Source organism: Cetorhinus maximus, chromosome 18, assembly GCF_964194155.1.
Source record: "Cetorhinus maximus chromosome 18, sCetMax3.hap1.1, whole genome shotgun sequence".
NCBI lineage: Eukaryota > Metazoa > Chordata > Chondrichthyes > Lamniformes > Cetorhinidae > Cetorhinus > Cetorhinus maximus.
In genome coordinates this window covers 68,180,370-68,206,666 of record NC_135896.1, presented here as the reverse complement: position 1 = coordinate 68,206,666, position 26,297 = coordinate 68,180,370, and the positions used below count along the sequence as shown (strand labels likewise).

The following is a 26,297-nucleotide window of genomic DNA, read 5'->3' as shown; positions in this document are numbered from 1 at the left end:
CTGTAGGTTGACTGGGGTCAACTAGATTACCTTGTGATAGACTTGCCTCCTGGCACAGGGGATGTGCAACTTTCCATCTCTCAAAACATTCCTATTTCAGGTAGGTTTAAACTGTTTAACATTCTTGTCCAAACCTTCCAATATTGCATCCAATTAATCTTGCTTGTCAGCTGCCCTCTGAGTGTGATCTGTTTTTCTTTCTGTTGGGCTTAGTCTTTCTACACAATAATAAAATTAGGAAGCTAAATTTAACAAAATACTACTTTCTCTTTAGAAGCTTTTGTTCGGCCACTTGCTTGAACCATTGCAGGTCGTGGGTACTTTTCATTTTGATTCTCGTGGAGGGGCTGAGGGGTTTGTTTTCTGCTCAGTAGCAGGGTCACTGTTTCAGTTCGAAAACTATTTTGTGAATCTGTGTGTAAATATTTCATTGGCCCTTTTATTGTTGGAATCAATACTCGCAGCTCTATGTTTGGAACTTCTAAAATGGGACTTTGTTTGCCAGGCACTATCAGCAATAATCTATTATTGGTATTTTAGTGGGTTTACCCAACTCAAAAGAAACAAAAAATATAAAAATTGCATTGGATGTGCAAGCTAAACCTGATTTAACCATTGATAATGCAGGTGCTGGAGAATTTATGGAGGAGATCACTTCACTCCTCATTAGTTATGTGTACCTCTGGAGGAGAAATATGTAGTTGAGCTTTCATTCAAGGTCAAAATTAATTTTATAGTTAGAAGTGCAACAAGTTATTGGTAATCTGATTTTGCAGTACTTCACAAACTTTCATTTGACATGAATTTTTCTTCACTTTAATGAGTTGAATACGATAAAAAGTCAGAACAGAAAAAACCGAAGAAATACTGTGGACTGTCATCCAGTAATTTGGCATGTATTTCCAAGTTTAAATCTGGCAATACTGTTAACGTTGTTTGTTTGTTTGTTTCGTATCTTCAGACATAATTGTTTTCCTTTACAGAATAGTGATGATATGTTGGGGGGATTAACTGGTTGATTATCAACCTGTTGAACTGCATTACGAATGCTTCTTCAGTAGCCAACAAGTCCTGGAGTGGGCCTTGAACCCAGAGCTTCTGGCTCAGAGGCAGGGGCACCACCAACTGAAGCCCAAGACCTTCTTGTTAATCTTATACATTAACAAACTGAATAAACATGTTAGGTTTCAGGCATTAGTAAGCTGAAACTTAATTGAACACAATTTGAATTTTTTAACAATGGGCTTGGAATGAGAGTGTCACTAGCAAGGCTAGCATTTATTGTCCATCCTCATTTCCTTGGAGAAGCTTTGAACCACTGCAGATTGTATGTACTTATGTGGGCTAGAGGTTAGCTCACCACACTGCTGTACTAATATACTGCGTTGTGGAGTTGTAATGTATCAACTTGTACATGGATTGAGAATTGGTTAGCAGACTGGAAACATTAGGAATAAATGGGTCTTTTTCAGACTGGCAGGCGGTGACTAGTGGGGTACCACAGGGATCAGTACTTGGGCCCCAGCTATTCACAATATATATCAATGATTAGGATGAGGGAACCAAATGTAATATTTCCAAATTTGCTGACTACATGAAACTTGGTGGGAATGTGAGCGATGAGGAGGGTGTTAAGAAGCTTCAAGGCGATTCAGACAGGTTGGGTGAGTGGGAAAATACATGGCAGGTGCAGTATAACATGGATAAGTGTGAAGTTATCCATTTTGGTTAGAAAAACAGAGAGGCAGAGTGTTATTTAAATGGTGATAGATTGGGAAATGTTGATGTATAAAGGGACCTGGGTGACCTTGTACACCAATCACTGAAAGCAAGCATGCAGGTGGAGCAAGCAGCTAAGGCAAATGGTATGATGGCCTTCATTGCAAAAGGAGTACAAGAACGAGGGATGTTTACTGCAGCTGTGCAGGGCCTTGGTGAGACCACACCTGCAGCATTGTGTACAGTTTTGGTCTCCTTACCTAAGAAAGGATATACTTGGCAAAGAGGGAGTGCAGGGAATGTTCACCAGACTGGTTACTGGGATGCCAGGATTGTTGTATGAGGAGAGATTGGGTCGATTAGGCCTGTATTCACAGGAGTTTAGAAGAATGAGCGGAGATCTCATAGAAACGTATAAAATTCTGACAGGGATGGACAGACTGGTGCAGGGATGATATTTCCTCTGGCTGGGGGGTTTATAACAAGGGGTCACAGTCTCAGGATATGGGGTAGACCATTTAGGACTGAGATGAGGAGAAACTTTTTCACTTGGAGGGTGGTGAACCAGTGAAATTCTCTACCACAGAAGGCTGTGGAGGCCAAGTCACTATGTATTTCAGAAGGAAATAGATTTCTGGACTCTCGAGGCACAAGGGGTATAGGGAGAGTGCAGGATGGTGTTGAGATAGAGGATCAGGCGCGATTATATCGAATGGCGGAGCAGGCTTGAAGGGTCGAATAACCTACTACTCCTGCTCCTATTTTCTATGTTATTACTCACCTTGTGTCTTCTGGGGGAAAAGGTTGAAAGGATTCTTCTCCTTAACAAAGCCATTTAGTTTGATACAGTAATGCGCAATTAGAAAAATATAATAAGGTCTAGCTACTTTGGCAAATTAACAACGTTATTCTCCTTACCTAATTGGTCATTTCATAAATGGTATTACAAGTTAAAATCAAATGTGGCATTCTCCGGTATCCTGTCTTTACAGGGCCAAGAGCACAGATGTGCAACCTAATACAATAAACCTGGTGCAGAGGCATTGTAACTGGGATTCAGCAGAATAAAAAAGACAAGACTTAGTGATTTGTCCCTCTGGCCTCCATTCAGTGCCATATCTTCATTGTGTTGTCTGAGTTCAACAACTCCCAGTTTGAGGAATTGTCATTAGTACCGCTTTTTAGTACTTCAACATGCAGGATCACCAGGTCTCTGCAGAAATCACTTTTTAAACTTAAGGATTTAATTTGTTTTTACCTGAAGAAATAGGAGCAGGGGTAGACCATACAGCCCCTCAAGCACACTTCCTCATTCAATTAAGATCCTAGCTAAACCTCTACATCAACAATTGTAAGTGACTTAAATCTACATTTTGTTGGGTGACACTTAACAAATTAATGCAAAAACAGGACTGTTTGGATAGTAAATTTTAGAAAGTTTATTGAAGAAAAGATATACTTAACAAACTTTTACAGCTTCAGTTGGTTGTGCAGTGTGTTGAAACGTATGTCCAGTTCAGCCCCTCAGGTCTCTGATCTCAATCTTGAACCCACTTGCGAAGGTTGACACATGGTTTGTACACAGAAGACTCCAAAATCTGGCTAGCAATGAAATCTTATGGAACCCATTTTTAACCCTTGTATGACAATCGCATCATGCCAGAGTCAGGCTATTTAGCTGTAGATGTTGTTGGGTATTTTGGTTGACTTTTACATGTATCTTCCTTCCTGAGACCATCAAGCCTTAATGCTTCAAACAGGAGTAGAAGGGGGTTATTTCTTCCTATTTCTTAATTGGATTTTGAACAGCTCTTTCATTCATTTAAGCTAGACTCTTGCAAGGCTATGGTATACTGTCTCATGGACCTTATCAGGATTCTGGAATGACTTCCTTCCTTGCTTTCTCATTTTCCCATGAGAGAGACTTGAACTTAAAATTATACATTAATACCTAAATGGAAGTACAGTCTTTTTAATATGATTATTGATCATATTGACGTATTAATTATAACTCAATCAAGGTTCATTATTTTTACAATCATCCGTTTCATGACTGGTCACTACTTAATGTAGTACTTGTAGTACTACAGGATACAAAATGGCTTCTTCAACCATGTTAGGGTTAAAATGGCTTCTTTGACCTTGCTAATTATTACAGTGAATGTAGTTTAAAAATGGTCAAATTAAACTAAAATCGAACGACCCCAAATCTACTTCCCCTCTCTAAGGCAGGTGCCTCCTACTTTACATAAGGAGACCAAAACTGTACACAGTACTCCAGGTATGTTCCCACCAAAGCACAATATAATTGCAGTAAGACATCCTTATTCTTATACTCCAGCCCACTTGTAATAGAGGCTAACATGTCATTTGCCTTCCTAATTGCTTGCTGTACCTACGTATTAACTTTGTGACTGATGTACAAAAACGCACAAATTCCTGTGCATACCAGTCTCTTGCCTTTTAAAAATTATTCTGCTTTTCCATTCTTCCTACCAAATTGGTTAATTTCACATCCCTGTTATACCCTATTGCAGCCTCTTTGTGCCCTCCTTACAGCTTACTTTCCCAGCTCGATTTGCGTCGTTGGCAAAAATGGATGCGTTATGTTCGATTTGTTCATTCATGTCATTGATATAGATTGTTAAGTAGATGAGATCCAAGCCATGACCCTTTCAGTATTCCGTTAGTTATACACTGCCATTCCAAAAATGATTGGTTTACTCTTACATTCTGTTTTCTGCCCATGAGCCAAACCTCAATCCATGCAAATTCTCAATCATTCCCAATCCCATGAGCCCCACTTTGTGTAAGAACCTCTTGTGTGGAACCTTATCAAATGCCTTCTGAAAATCCAAATATATTACATCCATTGGTTCCCATTATGTAGCCAGCTAATTACAATCAAAAAACTCTAATAGATTTGTCTATTAGTATTTCCCTTTCGTAAAACTTTGATTCTGCCTAATCATATTGATTTTTTCCAAATACTCTGTTACCATATCCTTAATAATATATTCTAGTATTTTCCGTACTACAGATATCAGGCTATTTTTCCTGCAATTCCCTTTTTTCTCTCACTACCTTTCTTCAACAGCAGGCATGATTAGATGCCTTCCAATCCACAGGGACTATTGTAGAATCCAGGGAATTCTGAGGATCAAAACCAATGCATCCCCTATCTCTTTTTAAAGACCCCAGGATATAAGCCATCAGGTCCAGGGGATTTGTTGGCTTTTAGTCCTATTAATTTGCTAATATTAATTCCTAGAAGTTCCTCACTCTCGTTAGACCCTTGGTTTCCTACAATTTATGTTTCATTCTTTGTGTGTTCTAATTTGAAGATAGTTAGAAAAGATATGCTGATAAGGTTAGTTCATAGAATAATACAACACAGGAAGAGGCCATTTAGCCCAACAAGTCTGCATTAGTTCTCTTCCTATATCCCTACAAATTTTAAAAAAATTTTATCCAATTCCCTTTTTTAAGGCTAGTATTGAATATACGTCCACCACCCTATCAGGCTGTGCATTCCAAATCCTAATCACTCATTGCGTAAAAATGCTCTTCCTCATGTCATCTCTGGTTCTTTTGCCAATCACCTTTAAATCTATACTCTTCATAATTGACGCATCAACCATTGGATACAGTTCCTTTTTGTTCACTCTATCTGAAATCTTCATGATTTTAAATACTAATATCAGATCTCCTCTCAGACTTCTCTGCTCTCAGGAGAAGAACCCAGCCACTCCAGTCTGTCCATATAATTGTAACCCCTTGTGCCTGGAAACATATTAGTGATTTCTTCTGTATCCTGTCCAAAGCCTTCATGTCTTTCCGACAGCATGGTGCCAGACTCCAGCTGGAACCAAACTGGGTGTTTTATATGTTTTGCATAGCTTCCTGGCTTTTGTATTCAATACCTGTATTTATAAATCCCAGGGGTCCCTTTATTAATTGCTTTGTTAACCTGCCCTTCTACCTTTAAAGATTTGTGTACAAACACCCCAAGTCTATCTCTTTTTGTATCCATTTTAAAATTGTACCTATGTAACATTTTTTATCTCTTCATTTTATACATAATTATACATTATTACCTAAATGGAACGACAGTGTTTTTAATATCAAAATGTATCTGCGTTGAATTTCATCTGCCATATATCTGCCCATTCCACCCCAGCCTGCCTATGTCCTTTTGAAGTCAACTACTATATCATAATTATTTTGCCTTGGTGTCAGTCAGGGGAGCGGTTGTACGGTGATTGCATTCTCCCACTCTCTGCTACCCCCTCTCCCTTTCTGTAACCCACCCTCACTGCGAGTGAGACACTATGCTGGCATCAGAACCTTAATATTTGACAGTTGTGTTGTTTCACTCAGTAGTTTGCTTTTGAAATTTCTTTGTCACATTGTCCAGTTCTTGTGTTTGAATTCAACTTGCTGCATCTCTTCTAAATACATATGCAAACTAAATTCTCTTTAGAAATCATTGTGAAGAGCAGGGGTTGGAGCAATGGGGAAGAAAAAGATATAGAGGGCATGGGAAAGGAGATAGAGAAGAGGAGAAAATGCATCATGTAGAAGAATGGGGAATGAGGTAGAAGTGGAGATAGTATATTGAAGAGTGGGAGGAGTCAAGGACAAGGGAGTATATAGCAAAGGGGAGAGGTGAAAAGATAGATGGAATGGAGATAGAAGAGGATGGGAAGAAATAAGTGAAGGAGATTTTTAAAGTAATGTAAATTAAATAAACCTCAACTTTCATGTTCGGTAATTAATCGCAGGGCTAATTGGAATCGAAACACTCCATGGGTATGATGCAAAACCCATGCTTATTAGTTCATCACTCATTGACTACATTTTCAAAAATGCTTTTCATGTATCTCCAAAAAGATGGTGCTCTAATGGTAGTTTATTATACTTCCCTTTAGGAGCAGTTATTGTTTCTACTCCCCAGGACATTGCTTTGTTGGATGCACAGAGAGCAGCAGAAATGTTTCGAAAAGTTAATGTTCCTGTAAGTACAATTTATAAAAGTAATGCTTTGTTTCTGTTAATGATTTAAAATGAAATGGGGATGTAAGTAAATTATTCTCATGCTGCTATGTAATGGTATTGATTTCCTGCAGCAATAAAAATTTGAAGAATTCAAAGTTAGGTAGCAGAAGAGTGTGCGTTCTATATGTTAGGAATATGCATGTTTCCATAGTGAATAGTTAGAATGGGGCAGTAGAGGAAGTGTCGGGTCATGGGATGGGAGCGGTCGTGATGGAAATGGAGTAAGAGGAAGCTGAAGGTAGGCCTCATGATTTCTGTAGTTTACGCCTGTGGAAATTGCTGATTTTGGGTTGAAAGTTTCAACTTTTTGACTCTGTTTTGGGGTTTGCACTGACACTCAGCATACATTTGAAATGTCTAAACCCGGAAGCAAACGTAATCAGAATGAAACTGGGCAGCTGGTAACAACATGGCAGTTTCCCACGCTGAATTTAATGCTGTCAGCACACTTGCTGACTTAGAGGATTATTGTAGCTGAATTTGTTTGACTCCATTTGGAACTGCGTTCTAATGTTGCTACTCTACAAGCCTCTGTCACCTCCTTCAATCAAAGGCTGCAGGATGTTGAACAATCCACTTTTGACTGGAGCGACAGAATTGTGGCTCTGGAGACCTGCTGCACCCAGCTGGAAGCCCAAAATACAAAATTGTTGACCAGGAGAATTGCAGCTGCAGACTGAATTTAAGGATTCTCTCGGTGCCCGAGAAAGCAAAACAGGGAAACCCTACAACATTTACTGAGGCTCTTCTTTTGGAGGTTTTTGGCAAGGACAATTTCGATTTACCACCAGTAGTGGATCAAGCCCATTGCTCTTTGGCGTCGTGGCCACAGCATGGTGAGCCTCCAAGGCCGTTAATAATAAGATTGCATCACTAGAGTGACGGAGCAAATTTTGCATCTGCCTAGAGAAAAGAGTCAACTATACTTTCGTGGAAACAAGATAATCATCTACCCTGACCTCAGCGTGGATCTAGCCTGGCGTCATGGAGAATATAAATTTGTTAAAGCCCCCAACTTCCGTGAAGCTGGACTTAAATATAGTTTTCTCTACCCTGTTCGCCTGTGTGTAATTTTCAACATGCCTTTATTAAGGACACAATTGTACCTTCTCTTAATAAGTCATATCATGACTTCACCCGGGACAAAACGGTACTCAATGCTTCATTAGGTAACTATGCATGATGGATCTGTTACACATTAAGTTTTGTTGGTTAGACCGATCTCTTTGTATCTTATGTCCAAATTGCACTAATCGTGGGAAGTTTTACATAAACCCTTATGGGTGTTTATTTTTTACCTTTTGTCACATGTGCAATTGAATTCTTTGAGAGTTGAATCTCTCTTTATATTCTACCTCTCTTGTTGAGTACCGTATTACAAAAGTGTTGCTTTGGACAAATTCTGCACCTTGTTTAGTGTATGCTGAGCTTTACAATACTTTTGGGATATTTGATTGTATATTGTTTTAATGTAGGCTGTCTTTTCAAGACCCACTGTATTTGCAATGGTTAACCTATGGGGGCCATACGCTTTGATACATTTTTATTATCATAATGTCCACTAATATTAGGCCTCACAGCGTGGTTGCCCAATTCATTTTATCACCTGGAATGTGAAAGGTCTCAATCACCCAGTTAAAAGAAATAACGTTCTCTCTCATTTACAACATTTGAAAGTGGGCATTGCCTACCTGCAGGAAATTCACTTACTGCATCTGACCACTTTGGAATGCGAAAGGGTTGGGTTGGACAGATGTTTCATTCTAATTTTCATAGTAAAGCGAGAGGTGTGGCAAGTTTAACCCATAAAGGCATTCCCTCCGTTCACTCTCAGGTTATAGCTGACCTTAATGGCCGCTATGTTATAATACAAGGCAGACTTTTTAACTGTCCATTGATCCTAGTTAATGTATATGCACCCAACTGGAGGCAATTCAAAACATATTCACTGGGCTGATTCCTGGGATGAATGGGTTGAATTATCAAGAACAGTCAAACAGATTAGGCCTTTATTTATTAGAGTTTAGAAGAATGAGGGGTGATCTTATTGAAACGTGCAAGATTCTGAGGGAGCTTGACAGGGCAGATGTTGAGAAAATGTTTCCACTAGTCGGGGAACCTTGAACTAGGGGACGTTGTTACAGAATAAGGAGATACTCACCTAAAACTGAGATGCGAAGGAATTTCTTCTCGGAGGGTAGTGAATATCTGGAATTCTCTACCCCAGACAGTTGTGGAGGCTAGATCACAAAGTATTTAAAGAGGAGGTAGATTTTTGAAATATCAGGGAGTTGAGGGCTATGAGGAACTGGCATGAAAGAGGAGTTGAGGCCTGGGGCAGATCAGCCATTATCTTATTGAATGACTAGGCAGGCTTGAGGGGCCGAAAGGCCTACTCCTGCTCCTATTTCTTATGTTCTTAACTGGGATGATCACCATTTCATTTCAAATTTCTTTATTTCCATATCTGATTTAGACTCGTATCACTTACTTCTTTAACTGTGTTCTTCACCCAAATTTAGATCACTTATCCACAAAATTTGTTCTAACATCAAAGTCAGCCTCAGCCATCAGTTCTTTTCTGGATACACAGATTGGTAGACTCATAGCATTTTCTATACCCATCAGCAAAGCCATACTTCTTCTTCTCGCCTGTTCACCACACCTATTCAAGTATTGACTATTTTTCCCTTGGCAAGAGGCTACTCGCGTTAATTTGATCTTGCTCATACAATAGTTTTGTGACCTCTGATCATAGTTTTAGCAATACGATTCCATGACCAACCTGTTTCTCATCCACCATGGCGTCTTGATTCCCTTCTTCTGGCGGACCCAGATTTTACTAAGTTAATTGTCTTGCAAATAGATCCTTCTATAGAACTTAATATTACTCCAGATATTTCCTTTGCTACTGTCTGGGAGAGTATGAAGTCTTACCTATGTGGACAAATAATTTCATATATTACTCAACTTAACAAACGCAATACCTCAAAATTGTCCCAATTGATTGACCAAATTCTCTTTTGGACCAGCAGTATGCTATTGCACCTACCCCAATATTATACATACAGCGTTTGGCTCTACAGACTGAATTTGATCTTCTTTCCACTAATCAAACAGAAAAGCTTATACTTGGATCACGTGATACATTTTGAGCATGGTGAAAGAACCTGTAGGCTCCTGGCTCACCAGCTTCGCCAGTCTGCTTCCTCTCAACTTATAGCTGAAATGACCACTCCAACAGGTCACCCACCACCAATCATCAGGAGATCGATGATCAATTCAAACTTTTTTATTCAAATGTTTATATCTCAGACTCCTTTTCAGACCCTGGTTTATTTCACAATTTTTTTGATAATAACGCCTGACTTCTATGAATGCATTAGAAGCACTCCTTTCCCAAGATGAAATACTAAAGGCAATTAAGTCCATGCAAAGTAATAAGGCACTAGGACCTGGTGGATTTCCAATAGAATTTTATTTAAAAATTCTTATCACAACTTTCTCCATTATTATTGTCTCTGTTTTCTGAATGTTTTCTCTCTAAAAGGCTCCCTCCTACACTGCGCAAGGCATCTTTGTCTATTATTTTAAAGAAGGATAAGGATCCTCTGCATTGCAGTTTATACTGGCCTATTTCCCTTTTAAATGCAGATGTCAGGATACTAGCTAAAGCCAAAATACCTGGAAAAACTCAGGTCTGACAGCATCTGCGGAGAAGAATACAGTTAATGTTTCGAGTCCGAATGACTCTTCATCAGAACTAAGGAAAAATAGAAAAGAGGTGAAATATAAGCTGGTTTAAGGTGGGGTGGGACAGGTAGAGCTGGATAGAGGGCCAGTGATAGGTGGAGATTGCCAAAAGATGTCATTGACAAAAGGACAAAGAGGTGTTGAAGGTGGTGATATTAGCTAAGATGTGCTAATGGTGACATTAAGGGTAGAAAGCAGGATGAGCAAGGTACAGATAGCCCTAGTGGGGGTGGGGTGGGGGAAGGGATCGAAATAGGCTAAAAGGTAAAGATAAAACAATGGGTGGAATTACATTTTAAAATAATGGAAATAGATGTGAAAAGGAAAATCTATATAAATTATTGGAAAAGGGGGGATCGGAAAGGGGGTGGGGATGGAGGAGAGAGTTCATGATCTAAAGTTGTTGAACTCAATATTCAGTCCGGAAGGCTGTAAAGTGCCTAGTTGGAAGATGAGGTGCTGTTCCTCCAGTTTGCGTTGAGCTTCACTGGAACATTGCAGGAGGCCAAGGATGGACATGTGGGCAGGAGAGCAGGGTGGTGTGTTGAAATGGCAAGCGACAGGGAGGTCTGGGTCATGCTGGAGACAGACCGAAGGTGTTCTGCAAAGCGGTCACCCAGTCTGCGTTTGGTCTCTCCAATGTAGAGGAAACCGCATTGGGAGCAGCAAATGCAGTAGACTAAATTGAGGGAAGTGCAAGTGAAATGCTGCTTCACTTGAAAGGAGTGTTTAGGCCCTTGGATGGTGAGGAGGGGCAGGTGTTGCACCTTCTGCAGTTGCATGGGAAGGTGCCGTGGGAGGGGGTTGAGGTGTAAGGGGTGATGGAGGAGTGGACCAGGGTGTCCCGGAGGGAACGATCCCTGCAGAATGCTGCCGGAGGGTGGGGGTGAAGGGAAGATGTGTTTGGTGGTGGCATCATGCTGGAGTTGGCAGAAATGGCGGAGGATGATCCTTTGAATGCGGAGGCTGGTGGGGTGATAAGTGAGGACACACCTTCCTCTCCGTCCCATGATAGGGTGTCCTCACTTTTTGTTTTTGTTTTCGATTTCCAGCATCCACAGTTCTTTGCTTTTATACTAGCTAAAGCCTTTTTCCACCATCTTGAACCTGTCCTTCCATCTCTCCTGACCAGACAGGTTTTACACAGGGCAGGCAATCCTTTTCTGGTTTAAGGTGTCTTTTCAATATTATTTATACACATTCAACTACTCCTCTCCCTGAGGTTCTTATAACTATGGATGCAGAAAAGGTTCTTGATGGAGTGGAATGGGACTACCTTTTCTTCACTCATCAAAAATTTGGATTATGACCCTTTTTTTAATAAAATCGATAAGACTATTGTATTCCTCACTGGTTACTTCAGTACGTACAAATAATATCCACTCTCAACTCTTTGACCTCCATCGAGGCACTAGATAGGGCTGTCCCATTTCCCCCTTACTTTTCGTTATTGCTATTGTGCCCCAGGCAATTTCATTGCAGACCTGTGGAGATATACAGGGTGTTACACAGGGCAGAGGTGAGCAGAAACTCTTCCTATATGCTGACGACCTGCTTCTTTACATCTCTGATCCGGTGTCATCCCTCACACATATTTTCTCTATCGTTGAGTGATTTGGTCATATTTCAGGTTTTAAAATTAATTTGCAAAAGAGTGAAATTTTTCCTATTAACTCCATTGCAGAGTTACCTTTTTTCTTCCCTCCCCTTCAAGGTTTCAGTAAGCAGTTTTAAATATTTAGCAACTTTAGTTACCTGATCCTTTGAAGACCTTTTAAGCTCCACTTTGACCCTTTGCTGGAATGTACAATGCAGGACGTAGCACCTTAACCTAACTTACCCCTTTCTTTAGTTGGTCGAACAAATTCTGTAAAAATGAATATTTTGCCAAATTTCTATACTTATTTCACAGCATTTCATTGTTTATTCCCAAGTGTTTTTTTGTTGCAATAGACCAATTAATTTCTTCCTTTTATTTGGATTAAGAAAACATTCAGAATTTGTAAAGTTTTTCTACAAAGTCCCAAGCATTTAGGTGGTTTGGCACTGCCAAACTTTAAGTTTTATTATTGGTCTGCTAATATTTGTAATATTTCTTTTTGGTTCCATTCGGACTAGGCTGGTTTAGCGTGGGTGCAATTGGAGGCTGCCCCCTATCAATCCACTGCTCTGTTTTTCTCCTCCATTCCTTTCTCAACTAGTCACTTTTTTTCTTCAAACCCTATTGTTAGACAGTTACTTAAAATTTGGACCCAGTTCAGAACACACTTTGGGCTGCAATCTCTCTTTATACAACCTTATTAATGCAAACCATTTATTTCTGCCTTCATTAAGAGATTCTGCCTTTTCAGTCTGGCACATGAGAGGCATCAAAACCCTTGCTAACTTATACATTGATAATATTTTTGTTTCTTTTGACTCTCTCTCTTGGAAATATGACCTACCCACACATTGCTTTCGCAATTTACAAGTCAGAGATTTTGCACGCAAAAAAAAATTGCCCAGTTTCCTTTATTGCCCCCTAAATCACCGATAGATATGTTGGAATTAAGTCCTTTTGTTAGGGGGTTCATTTCCAAATTATATTCTCTAATTTTTTCACAACACTGCCCTTTGTTTTCTACCTTAAAAACTCCTTGGGAGCAAGATTTTGACTCAGACTTATCAGAAGACAACTGGAAGTTTATTCTCTCTCGTGTACATTCGTCATCTGTAAGACATGTGCAAGACATGGGTTGCTACAATTTAAAATCTTGCATCGTATCCATCTATCCAAGGTGGAATTATCTAAGATTTATCCAAATTTTGTTCCAACCTGTGATAAATGTCATTAGCCCCAGCCTCTCTAATTAATATGTACTGGTTGTGTCCTAAATTGGCTTTGTTTTGGACAAAAATTTTTAGATCACTCTCTCATATTTTCAGTAGCAACATTAAATCCTCTCCTATTACAGTGCTCTTTGGAGTGGAACTAAATGGCATCCCTCTTATGAAAATTCAGACTGATGCACATGCCTTTTCAACATTATTGGCTAGACGTATTATTCTATTAAATTGGAAACAGGCTGCCCTGCCATCTTTTACTAATTGGGTGCATGATCTTATGCAGAATCTTAAATTTGAGAAAATAAAGTACACTATGGATTTTATGTAGCCTGGCAACCTTTCTTAGATTACTTTGAGGAACTACAGCTCTCTACTTTCATACATCCTAATTAGGGTCAGTTATATGCATTATATCATGTGAAACTGTATATGACCCATGATTGTTGATTTTCTTATTTAATTTTTGGGGCGCTGGGGAGAGTTTTTTTTTCTCTCCTCCTTCCTCCTCCTCTTTTCCTTTCTCTTTCTCTTCCAAATGTAAGTGTATTGAATTATTGCAGTACTGTAAGCTTTTCTTTGGTATGATTTCTTATTATGACTTTTTTTTTAGAAAATAAGGAATTGATTTTTAAAAAAAGCATGGTTGGAATGGGGAATTCTCTGCTACTAACTCACAGAATCACAGAATTGTTATAGCACAGAGCTCATTCAGCTCATTGTTTCTGTGCTGGCTCTCTGAATTAACAATGCACCTAGCGCCATTCACCCCCAACCCCCCACCCAACCTTCTCCCCATAACCCTGCACAGCCTTCCTTTTCAGCCAATAATCCAATTCCCTCTTGAATGCCTCAATTGAACCTGCCTCCACCACAATTTCACATTGCAGTCCTTAACCACTCATTTACCCTCATGTTGCCATTGCTCCTTTTGCTAACTACCTTGAATTTGTGCACTCCTCTTGTTCTCGATCCTTCCACCAATGGGAATAGTTTTTCCCGACCTTGTCTGTCCAGACTCCTCATGATTTTGAATCCCTCTATCAAATCTCCCCTAAACCTTCTCTTCTGTAAAGAAAACAGACTCAACTTCTCTAATCTATCTATATAATCGAAGTTCCTCATACCTAGAACCATGAATCTTTTCTTCACTTCCTCTAATGCCTTCACATCTTTCGTGGTGTGGCAACCAAAACTGAACACACAACTCAACCACGCAGCTAGTATCTGTAATTGTGACCATGAAACTCTCATTGGTTTTCATAAAAACTCATCTGGTTCACTAATGTCCTTTAGGGAAAGAAACCTGTCATCCTTGCCTGGCCTACATGTGACTCCAGATCCACAGCCATGTGGTTGAATCTTAACTACCCTCTGAAATGGCCAAGCAAGCCACTCAGTTCAAGGGCAAATAGGGATGGGCACAAATGCTGGCCTTGCCAGCGATGCTCACGTCCCATAATAGAATAAAGAAAAAAAAAAGCTGAGGCTGAAGCAGTGTTTTACACAAGTTTAACATAACCTCCTCCTTGTACTTTGTAAAAGCAAATCCCAAACATCTCCTTAAAGGGGAATTAGATGGTAGCTTAAAAAAAAACACATTTGGAGCCAACATTTGCATGAAGAAAAATTATTGGATAAAAAATTGGGCATACAGATATGTCTGTAAACTTAGCAGAACTTACCATTTAATAAAAGTTTTTTTTCCCATTGATTTTCTTGTTTCCTCTCCTCTTGGAGGTGTTTATGCAGTGCATTTTCATGAGTGCTTGGCATCTTCTAGTACTTCATCTAAATGACCATTCCCCTTGTGTGAGCCCAGACAGTGACTGTCGGGAAGCAATCAGATATTGGTGATATTACAATCATCTCGATTCTGTATGCACGGGCACAGCAGCTGCTTGATAATCAACAGTTGGAACTTTTCTGACTCCTTTGTTCACCCTGTCTGCCTGAAGGACAGTGAGGCTTTTTGTATTTCACTCCATCCTCCACCTGTTTAACCGGCTCCTGGTAAGAGCAGTTACCTCAATAGACTAAACCTGGAACTTTTATGGTTTTTATAGCTGAATTACTCAGTACATCAGGAGACTTCTCATTTTGAAACATTGTGCTTACCCATTTGTCTTTTGGCAATAAGCTTGATGTCAGTGCACCGTGTGAAGGAAAATTGTACTTTGGCTGAAAACTGTGTCAAAAGGCTTCTTTATCTGATCAAAGTCCTGTGGTACTAAGATTAATGTAGTTAGAACCGGTTGCATTAGGGCTTAAAAATATTTTCTATCTCCTATGTAAATGTATACAGAATGTCAAAATGATCCATATTTTCTGAGATATGGCTGGAGGCAAACATGGCAGTATTGTGGAGTGAGCAGCACTGTGGAATGTTCAAGTTTTCAGTACCTGCAACACTTTGAAGCAAACCTATTTTTTTAGAACACCAATCAGGCCCTTACGGCCTTAAATATAACTCACTTAGCAGCAGGATGATCTATGTGTTAGAACAGCCATGCCTTTGTAGTAAGCATGACATTGGACTTGCTCAGTGTGGGAGATTTTGCTGCTGAATTTAGACATTTATTTTGGTTTCATCATTATTGCAGAATGCAAGAATTTATCTTGCTGTTATGAGCGTATCACATTCTGTACTATTTTGTTGCACACAGTAGAAAAAATAAACTGGCTTTCTGATATATATTTTAAAGACAACACAAAGGTAACTGGAAAACACAGCACTGATTTCCCCCACTCCAATGAGTTCTTGATTTTGGACAAGCTGCTAGCAAATGTTATGCAAAGGCCAATTTTCTAAACTAACAGTAGATTGAATGAATGGGGTGTGTCCACTGGTTTGTTCTGTAAGTTTTGAGAGCTGGTAAAGTGTGCTCGTCATTCCACACTGATGCAGGTCTGTGGCTAGCAAAGCTATTTGCCAATTGATCTGTTTGAGTAAGATTATTGCATTAATGTATGCAAAAATGAAAAATGGAATAACATTTTATTTTTAAAAATGGTAGATTCTGAGTGTTTGACTGAATAAGGAGCACTAGTCTGTTTATTATTTAAACTAGTTTCTTTGTGTGCTTTATTTATATGCTAACCATGTTGTTGGTCCTGATGCATCGAAGGTGTGTATCCTTTTGTGTGGTGAGCAAGCATTCCATAATTCACCTGTTCGACTATTTTGCTGAACACGTGAACCTTTGATTTTAAAAACTTTGCACTAAACTTGAGCTTAACAAGTTAGTGATGGTGCTGCGGGATAGAATGATTTCTCTTTTAGGCACCCTGCATCATCATGGAACACGTTCTAGTCAATTTAACATGGTATTAGCATCATAAAATGCCCTTTTACTCTGCCACAGAACAGCATCCATTAATGCACCAGTTGTCAAGTGTTAACTTTGGTAGCACATTCACCTCAGTCAGAAGGTTGTCGGCTCAAGTCCCACTCCAAGACTTGAGCGCAAAAATCAAAGCTGACAATCCAGTGAAATACTGAGAAGTGTTGCACTTAGAGGTGCTGTCTTTTGGATGAGATGTTAAACGGAGGCCTTGTCTGACCCCTCTGACAGGTGTTTGTAAAAGATTCTAAGAAACTTTTTCCAAGAGCAAGGGTGTTACGCCAGTGTTCTACCTCAATCAGCAATACAAAAACTGATTTTCTGGTCATTATCACATTGCTGCTTGTGGGTGCTTGCTGTGTGCAAATTGGCTGAAAAGCTATTTGGGATGTTCTGTGGTTGTGAAAGGTACTATGTAATTGCAAGTCTTTTTTACCATTGGTATAACATTTTGATACAATTTTGCCATTCATTCTCCAATAAGATGGCCAAATGGTTCCATATTAAAGAGAATTTTGAGCTATGTGTTCATGCCCAGAGCAGTAATGTACATTTATATAGTGCATTAAGCTTTTTTTATAAAGGCATTCCAAACTGCTTCAGTGTGGAACTGTAAAGGGGAATGGATGCCAAGCTGCAAGGGAGAATTTAGGAAGTGAGTTTTTTAATGTAGAGAGAGATGTAATAAGTGGTTTACAAGGAGATCAGGAGGTTAGGGCCAAGAGAACTTAACACTGATGTGAGTTAGTCAGAATGAAAGGGAATAGGAAGAACTGCAAGGGTGGTGGAGCTGCTGAGAGAGTGGAGTTAGGCAGTGGGAGGATTTTGAATTGAGAATTTTGTGTTGGGCAACTAAGACCGAAGTATGTTAGTGAGTAGGGTACTGGGTGAGGAGGATTTTCAGCGCAGGATGAGATGCAGGCTGTTGAGTTTTTGACAAATTATTAAAATTCTTTATTCAAATTCTTGTAATCTAGCTTCTGCCCTGGTCATAGAACTGAGAGTCCTAGGCAAAAATCACAAAATGCACCCTTGGTGATTGTCACATTGACAAATTATCAAAATTCTTATAAAGGTTGGGAGGAAGGTTTGGGTGATGAGTCCAGAGTAGAGTTTCAAGGAGATATTTGCAGAGTTGTTAGCAAGTGGCCTTAGCAGGGGTGTTGAATTTAAAACTCTGTTTTTGATCGAAAAGGATGCCAGGGTTTCACAGACTGGGTAACCTAAGCAGCTGGCTGGCAAGGGGGAATGGAGTTGTTAGAGCAGTAGACTTCATAGTGTGGGCTGCCAACGATGGCTTTGGACTTCCTGAAGTTCAGTTGAAGGAACTTGACAAATTTAACTTTATGGGAGAGTGACTGTCTGACAGCTTGGCAGTAGTTGTGGGATGAGAAAGGATGGTGGAGAGGTCAAATTGTATACCATTAATGTATATGGTGAAGCTGACCCTGTGCTTATGGATAATCTCACCAAGAAAACAGTGTGTGGTTGAGGAAGTATTCTAAGATTTTAAGTTTGGGAGTCACAGATTACCCACAAAAGGGGATTGAGCTCATATGTGACTTTAGAATAGTTTACGAAGTAGTTTATTAAGAAGCAACAGCTTAAGTATGTTGCATTAGCTAAATAGGAAAAGCATACAACCCATGACAAGTGCAAGTGGGTCACTGGTCCCTGAGGATGAATGAATAGATGACGCCGATTTCTGCAGCTGGGAGGGCAATCTATTGCCTGTTCTGTTAGTAGCTGCCTTCACTTTATTTCTTTTTTCTCAAACTAACCCCGAGGTGTTTGGGAGCCCCTTCTCCCAGTCTTCCTCTGTCTGAAGAAGCCTAGCCAGCATAGATCACTTCAAAAAACTGTCCAAAGTGATTTTGTTTCTGCTCGAGAGCCTGTTTTTAACCTTTATCTCTGGGGTTACTTATGTGCAGGGTTTATCTATGGGTTATGAGATCCAAATTTATCAGGAATGTCTGTGTTAGAAACTTGCTCTTGGCAGAGATAGTAGGCTTGTCCTGTGTGTTTAAGCCAGCAAGCTTTCTTATTAAGGCTTCTGTAATATCCAATACATTTCTTAAGATTTTATTAAGCAATTTCTTACACTAGTAAGATCTTTGATTAGATTCTGGAGTATTGAAGAAGCTTGGCATTAAGGTTGCTGGAGATGCTCCAGCTACATTTGGATTATAGGAGTAAAACCTGCCAAGAACATTCTCATAACCTCAGAAAAGGAAGGTTGATAGAAGAGGGTGGCATGGTTGACTCCATAATGCTGCTAGGTGGGGGGCAGGGATGGTGGTGATGTGTAGAGCTCAAGAATGGATAATATACCATTGTAACAATCACCAAGAATGAAATTTATGATTTTTTGCCCAGGCCTGTCAGTTCTATGACCAGGGCAGAAGCTAGATTACAGGGATTTGAATAAAGAATTTTGATAGAAATGGGCATGGAAATGAGGGGGCAACAACCCTTTCCAGTATAAAAGGTCTTGGAAAGCAATGTTCAAGATTGGGTAACAGTGGAGAGCGTGAATGGATTACAATTGAGCTTTTGGGAGGGGATTGGGCAGAGGTGATCGTGGTTTTGAAAAGGTCAGCACCTGAGGAGAGAATCATTAACTAAGGCTGTTAGAATGGGATCCTGAACAGTAAATTGAGCAGTTTGGCAGTCATGAAAGTGAATTGTATGTCTCCTGAAAGATGAGTGAAATGAAGTGAGGAGATGCTGCAGAATACCTGAGGACCAAGGCATGAGTGGATGAGGAATTTGCAGGGGGTGACCGCAGAGGAATTGGCAGCAGTCGCTGCACAGGGATTCACAGTCTTGGAGGCCAAAAGAATCTGTGAGCTGTTTGCACATGAAATTGGATGTAAGAGCGGAGTTGGCAGGCAAAGGATTGAAACTATGCAAACTGAGCATGCATTGGGACTGAGATCATCTAAACTTGAGCCCTAACCTATTATCCATTATAGAGGCTGGCTGCATTAGATATTAAGTAGCCTGTCGTTAGAGTCAGGTTATGGGAATACTTTTTTTTTGAAAATCTGGTTACTGTATGGATTTTTAAATTTATTTCCAACGTTTGTTCTTCATAGTAATATTCAATTTCTGTTAATGAGAGGAAATGGCTGTCCAGTAAAGGATACTGAGCTGGAATGTAACTGGAAAGCTGTGAAGAAACATTTTAATTATTTCCAAGTGGAATTGAAAACTGCAATAGATCCACATAGAAGTTTAAAAAAAACCTGTATCAACTATAAATAGTGATTTACTGTAATGAGTTGTCAAGTTAATCTAATATATAAACAATTTTTCCACAATTTCAATAATGATGACTAAAAGTGTAAACTCGGCTACAAATGAACAGTTTGTCTATTTCTAGCATCGAAATTCCATTGATAAATGTATAGAAGTTGGCAGCTGTGATTCAATTATCTTGTCTTTTTGTGCTTGAATTACATTTTTTCTTAATATGTTTCTATCTTCTATACTTAGCAGCTCTCTCTTTTGACAGGTTCTCGGTATTGTTCAAAACATGAGTGTCTTCCAGTGTCCCAAGTGCAAGTATGAGACTCACATCTTTGGGGCTGATGGAGCAAAGACGTTGGCAACAAAACTTGGGCTAGATGTCCTAGGTAGAGATCAAAACTTATTTTTATTAAGTTGACTGTATGCTGAAAATGTTGTGCTGTTTTATATTTTTTTGCTGCAACAGTACAATGTTTATTTACCTTATTTTGCCTGCAGGTTAGGAGAGGCGGTGGCCTAATGGTAATGCCATCGGACTAATGGTCCAGAGGCTAAGGCTAATGCTCTGGGGACACCGGTTCGAATCCCACCACGGCAACTGGTGGAATTTAAATTCAGTCAGTAAACCTGGAACTAAAAAGCTAGTGACCATGAAACTATTGTCAATTGTGATAAAAACCCATCTGGTCCACTGATGTGGACTAATGTCCTTTAGGGAAAGAAATCTGCTGTCCTTACCGGGTCTGGCATATGCATAACTCCAGATCCACAGCAATGTGGTTGATTCTTAAATGCCTAGCAAGCCTCTCAGTTGTATCAAACCACTACGAAGTACTCCTCCATGTCGAACACCACTTGGGTGAAGCACTGAGGGTGGCACAGGTACAGAATGTACTCTGGCTGGGGGACTTCAATGTCCGTTTCCAAGAGTGGTTCGGTAGCACCACTACTGACCAAGCTAGCCGAGGCCTAAAGGACGTCGTAGCTGCTAGATTGCATCTGAGTCAGGTAGCGAGGGGAAAACCAACTTGACTTTGTCTTCAACAATCTACCTGTCGCAGATGTGTCTATGCAAGACAGTATTGTTAAGAGGGACCACCCCACAGTCCTTGTGGAGACAAAGTCCTGTCTTCACAATGAGGATATCCTCCATTTTATTGTGTGGCACTACCACAGTGCTAAATGGGATAGATTTCAAATAGATCTAGCAACTCAAAACTGGGCAACCAGGAGATGCTGTGGGCCATTCAGCAGCAGCAGAATTGCATACAACCACAATCTGTAACTTCATGTCCTGGCATATTACCCACTCTACCATTACCATCAAGCCAGGGGATCAACCCTGAGTCAATGAAGAGTGCCGGAGGGCATGCCAGGAGCAGCACCAGGCATACCTAAAAATGAGGTGTCAACCTGGTGAAGCTACAACACAGAACTACTTGCATGCTGAGCAGCGAAAGCAGCATGCAATAGACAGAGCTAAGTGATCCCACAACCAACAGATCAGATCTAAGCTGTGCAGTCCTGCCACATCCAATCATGAATGGTGGTGGACAATTAAACAACTAACTGGAGGAGGAGTGTTCACAATATTTCCATCTCCAGTGATGGGGGAGCCCAGCACATCAGTGTAAAAGACAAGGCTAAAGCATTTGCAACAATCTTCAGCCAGATGTGTGGAGTGAATGATTCATCTCGGCTTCCTCCAGAGGCCCCCAGCATTATAGATGCCAGCCTTCAGCCAATTGGATTCACTCCACGTGATATCAAGAAATGGCTGAAAGCACCAAATACTGCAAAGGCTATGGGCCCTGACAACATTCCAGCAATAATACTGAGGATTTGTGCCCCAGAATTTGCCGCCGCCCCTAGCCTAGCTCTTCCAATACAGCTACAACATGAGCATCTGCCTGGCAATGTGGATAACTGCCCAGGTATGCCCTGTCCACAAAAAAATGGACAAATCCAATCTGGCTAATTACCAGTCTACCAATTACCTAACAGTCTACTCTCAATCGTCAGCAAAGTGATAGAAGGAGTCATCGACAGTGCTATCAAGCGGCACTGACAATCAGTTTGGGTTCCGCCAGGGCCACTCAGCACCTAACCTCATTACAGCCTTTGTCCAAAAATGGACAAAATAACTGAGCTCAAGGGGTGAGATGAGAATGACTGCCCCTGACATCAAGCGGCATTTGCTTGAGTGTGTCATCAAGGAGTGCTAGCAAAATAGAAGTCAATGGGAATCAGGGGAAACTCTCCACTGGTTGGAGTCATATTTAGCACAAAGGAAGATGGTTGTGGTTGTTGGAGGTCAATCGTCTCATTCCTGAGACTGAGAGCCTGTCTTCAGCCCAAACATCTTCAGCTGCTTCATCAATGACCTTCCCTCCATCATAAGGTCAGAAGTGAGGATGTTTGCTGCTGATTGCAGAATGTTCAGCACCATTCGTGACTCCTCTGGTACTAAAGTAGTGCGTGCCCATATGCAACAAGACCTGGACAACATTCAGGCTTGGGCTGATAAGTGGCAAGTAACATTCATGCTATAAAAGTGCCAGGCAATGGCCATCTCCAACCAGAGAGAATCCAGCCATCTCCCCATGCCATTCAATGGCATTACCATTGCTGAATCCCCCACTATCAACATCTTGGGGGTTACCATTGACCAGAAATTGAACTGGACCAGCCATATAAATACTGTGGCTCCAAGAGCAGGTCAGGGGCTGGAAATTCTGTGCAAAATCAACTCACTATCTGACTCCCCAAAGCACAAGTCAGGATGTGATGGAATACTCTCCACGTGTCTGGATGAGTGCAGTTCCAACAATACACAAGAAGCATGATACCATCCATGACAAAGCAGCCCATTTGACTGGCATCCCATCCACCATCTTCAACATCCACTCCCTACACTGCTGATGCACAGTTGCAGGAGTGTGTACCATCTACAAGATGCTCTGCAACAACTCACTAAGGCTCCTTTGACAGCACCTTACAAACCCACGACTTCTACCACTTAGAAGGACAAGGGCAAATGCATGGGAACAATACCAGCTGCAAGTTCCCCTCCAAGCCGCACACCATCTTGACTTGGAACTATTGCCATTCCTTTACTGTTGCTGGATCAAAATCCTGGAACTCCATCCTTAATAGCACTGTGGGTGTACCTACGCCACATGGATTGCATCGGTTGAAGAAGGCAGCTCACCACCACCTTCTTCTCAAGGACAATTAGGAATGGGTAATAAAAATACTGGCGCAATGCCCACATCCCGTGAAAGAGTAAAGAAAAAGGTTTATTTTTGTAGCCAGACTGCAAAACTGGAAAAACTGTTCTGATTTATCTTTTATAGGTGACATCCCATTACATTTAAATATAAGGGAAATGTCAGATAAAGGCCAACCAATTGTTGTATCTTATCCAGACAGTCCAGAGGTATGTTGTTTTGGTTTTGCTTCTTGACAAATGGCAGAACAGATGTTCAATATCAGATTTTCAGATTTTAATTCCTCCTTATCCAATAGATGCCAACAAATAACTCCGTACTCAATATAATGTCTGCATATTATTTTTAAAGTATTCTAACATTGCACTAGCTGCCTAAACTTCAGAGGGAATATGTCAACTATTTAATACACTTCAATACATCCTTAAAAACTGAAAGCTAATGCAAAAAATATGGAATGTTTTAAGGAAATGTAGAAACAACTGCAATCTTTTTAAGCTTTTGATAGGCTTTGAACGGTAATGATCTGTATTGTCCAGGAAGGCTCCAGATTGAATTTCTTCACTGAGTTAGTTCATCCCAGCCTGGTTAGAATTTGGAGCACCTAAGTTGGCTTCTGTCCCTGAACTTCAAAAGAAGTAGATCAGCCAGAATTGCTCGTCAGATGTATGGAATAGACATGTTGTCTTTTTATGCTTGAATTGCAGTTTTTCGTAAATGGTTTATTGAAAAACATGTTTTTGATGCCATTTAGTGATTGAATCAAATTCCTTTGGAAAATGTATGTGTGTCTGGTGAAGACAGGGTTATGATACTACCTATGGTTAAATGGTCATCTGCCACTGAGTTCCCAACCTTTTCATGAATATAGTTACATGAGTAAGTTCCTTGATGTCTCTGAAACAGTATTTCACCAAGGTGTTGTTACGACTCACTGGGGATAGTGCGCTGTAATATCAAGCCCACTGTTCCCTGAGCCGCAACAAATGTGAAAAGTTTGACCAAACCACCAGAGTGCCCCAATTCTACCTCTCTGTTTAAATTAAGTTAGCAGAATACAAACACTGGGTTTGTAAACTTAATAAATAAATAAATAACTGTTTATTAAACCCCTACACACGCACGTGCGCACGCACACACACACACACACGTTCAGTCCTCCCCCGTTGCAGGCTAGGAGCTGTACGCCCTGCACTGTTACCACACAAAACTCTGGTCACCTGGTCAGGAACCAATTAAACTGTTGTCGTCAGGCAGCTCCCCTTAGTCCAGGACTCCTTTCCGGCACTATCCTGTTCTTTTATGGCGCATTCTGTTCCAGGATAGCAACATTGTAGATATTCCTCATCCTGTTCCAGTGAACTTTCAACTGCAGCCATGGTGGTTCTTAAAGCCACACTGCAACTTTAAAGCCACAGTACAAGAAAAATAAAAATAGGCTATTTACAGTGTCATTCGCATAAGGAGGGAAGGGATGAAAACTAGTTTCAACGATTGCTAAATGTTATAATGCACTGGCAAAGGAGAGAAAGACATGAATGCAGTGTTCGTCTAGTAGCCAAGTAATGCAAGTTAAGTGGTTATGGGTATATAAGGACAACACTGCCCATTGGATAAAATCCTTATCCAGCAGGTACTTGATAAATGCCTGTTCATAACAAGGGTATGAATGGAAAACCTTTTTAAGAATCTAAAGTTAGGAACATCAAAAGAAGCGCTTTGAAGCCTCTGAGGTAAAAGCCTTTGGGACATTTTTAATGTCTCAGATTTGGTCTTGCTTGATCTTAAAGTTACATCTCTTTCAGTGCTCTGTTATGGCTGGGTAATGCAGTCTATTAAATTATTTAAATGAACGCTTGACCACAAGCATGTGTATGATTGATATCTTGGGGACTGAATTTGGGACTATGTTTAAGTTAGCTATGTCTGAAGGATGCAGTTATAATTGGCATATAAATATAAGAAATTGGGTGCAATGTGTATGCTCCTGAGTTTGTGGTGACTGAGTGATGCATAGTGATTTAACTATACACTATCAGTTCCATTCCTCAGTGCAAAAATGCTTAGAATTCAACATTATATTAATTATGTCACTTGCAGAAACAAAGATAAGGATTGAATTTACTGTGAGGAACTGCAGGTGCAAGCATTTTATTCCACGTTACAGTAATACAGTTCTGTCTTTTACTGCATTTCCTGCATTACTATCTTTCTAACTGATAATTGACAAACTATTATCATAGAGTTAGTTTTAAAAATATTTCCCCAATAGCAGTAGTGTTTATCTGTAACTTGTAGCCCCACTAAAACTGTTTAGCCAAGAAACTGCCATTTAGTTCACCTGTATATGATGTAAAATTTACATTTTGTTTTTGCTGTCTAAAAAAAGTATATGAATCCATACTCAACATTTCCTAACTAGACCAGATACCTTTGTAGCTTTTCTGTTTGTATTACAGGCCAAGGCCTACCTGAGACTTACTGCAGAGGTGGTGAAAAGACTGCCAGCACCTCATGGGTGAGCAGTGGGTAGTTCCAATCTACGGCATCCAAGTCTGTTTGCAATTATATTTTGTCTCAAGTACGCAGTTTAAAGACTTGCTGTGAAGCAGAATATTTAGATGGAACACGTGATGACTGCAGAAAATGTAGTAACATTCTGATCATACACAGAAACACCTGATTTTATATTTGGCATCAAGAAGAATAACTGCTGTTTGTGATGAAGTGAGAAGTATTCACTGACTGAAGTTGAAATTGTTAATTATTGTACTGATAAATAAAAGGCAACCAAAATATACTGAGGGTGCAGTTTTGCAGTGATCAAATGCAAGTCATTGTTATATATTTGCAATATTTTGTTTTCAGCTATCCATAGTTGATCCAAGGAGGAGTAGGAAAAATCTGTTCATTCCACTAAACCTTCTATTGCTCCACTCAGCCAAACATCCTACTGTACTTTTATGCCTTTAATATCTTTGACACTACAAACCTGAGCTATTACATTTTTGCAAAGGCTTAATTGCTAAAAACTTTGAAAATACTTTTCATTAATAACATATGGTCCTTCAATCCTGATCTATTTCCTGGGTTCATCATCTTTATGCTGTTGAATAAC

The 26,297-nt window shown here is 40.1% G+C and overlaps 1 protein-coding gene across 4 annotated transcripts in view; it reads left to right on the top strand.

Moving 5' to 3' along the window:
• Positions 1-25,977, top strand: part of nubpl (nucleotide binding protein-like) — a 76,607-nt gene extending 50,630 nt beyond the window's left edge. For all 4 annotated transcript variants that reach the window (XM_078562842.1, XM_078562841.1, XM_078562844.1 and 1 more), the window contains 5 exons: positions 7-100; positions 6,651-6,736; positions 20,215-20,335; positions 23,306-23,388; positions 25,639-25,977. In XM_078562842.1, the coding sequence (XP_078418968.1) occupies positions 7-100; positions 6,651-6,736; positions 20,215-20,335; positions 23,306-23,388; positions 25,639-25,701 (447 nt within the window). In that variant the 3' untranslated portion in view covers positions 25,702-25,977. The remainder of the gene's footprint in view (positions 1-6; positions 101-6,650; positions 6,737-20,214; positions 20,336-23,305; positions 23,389-25,638) is intronic.
• Positions 25,978-26,297: the final 320 nt, after the last annotated feature.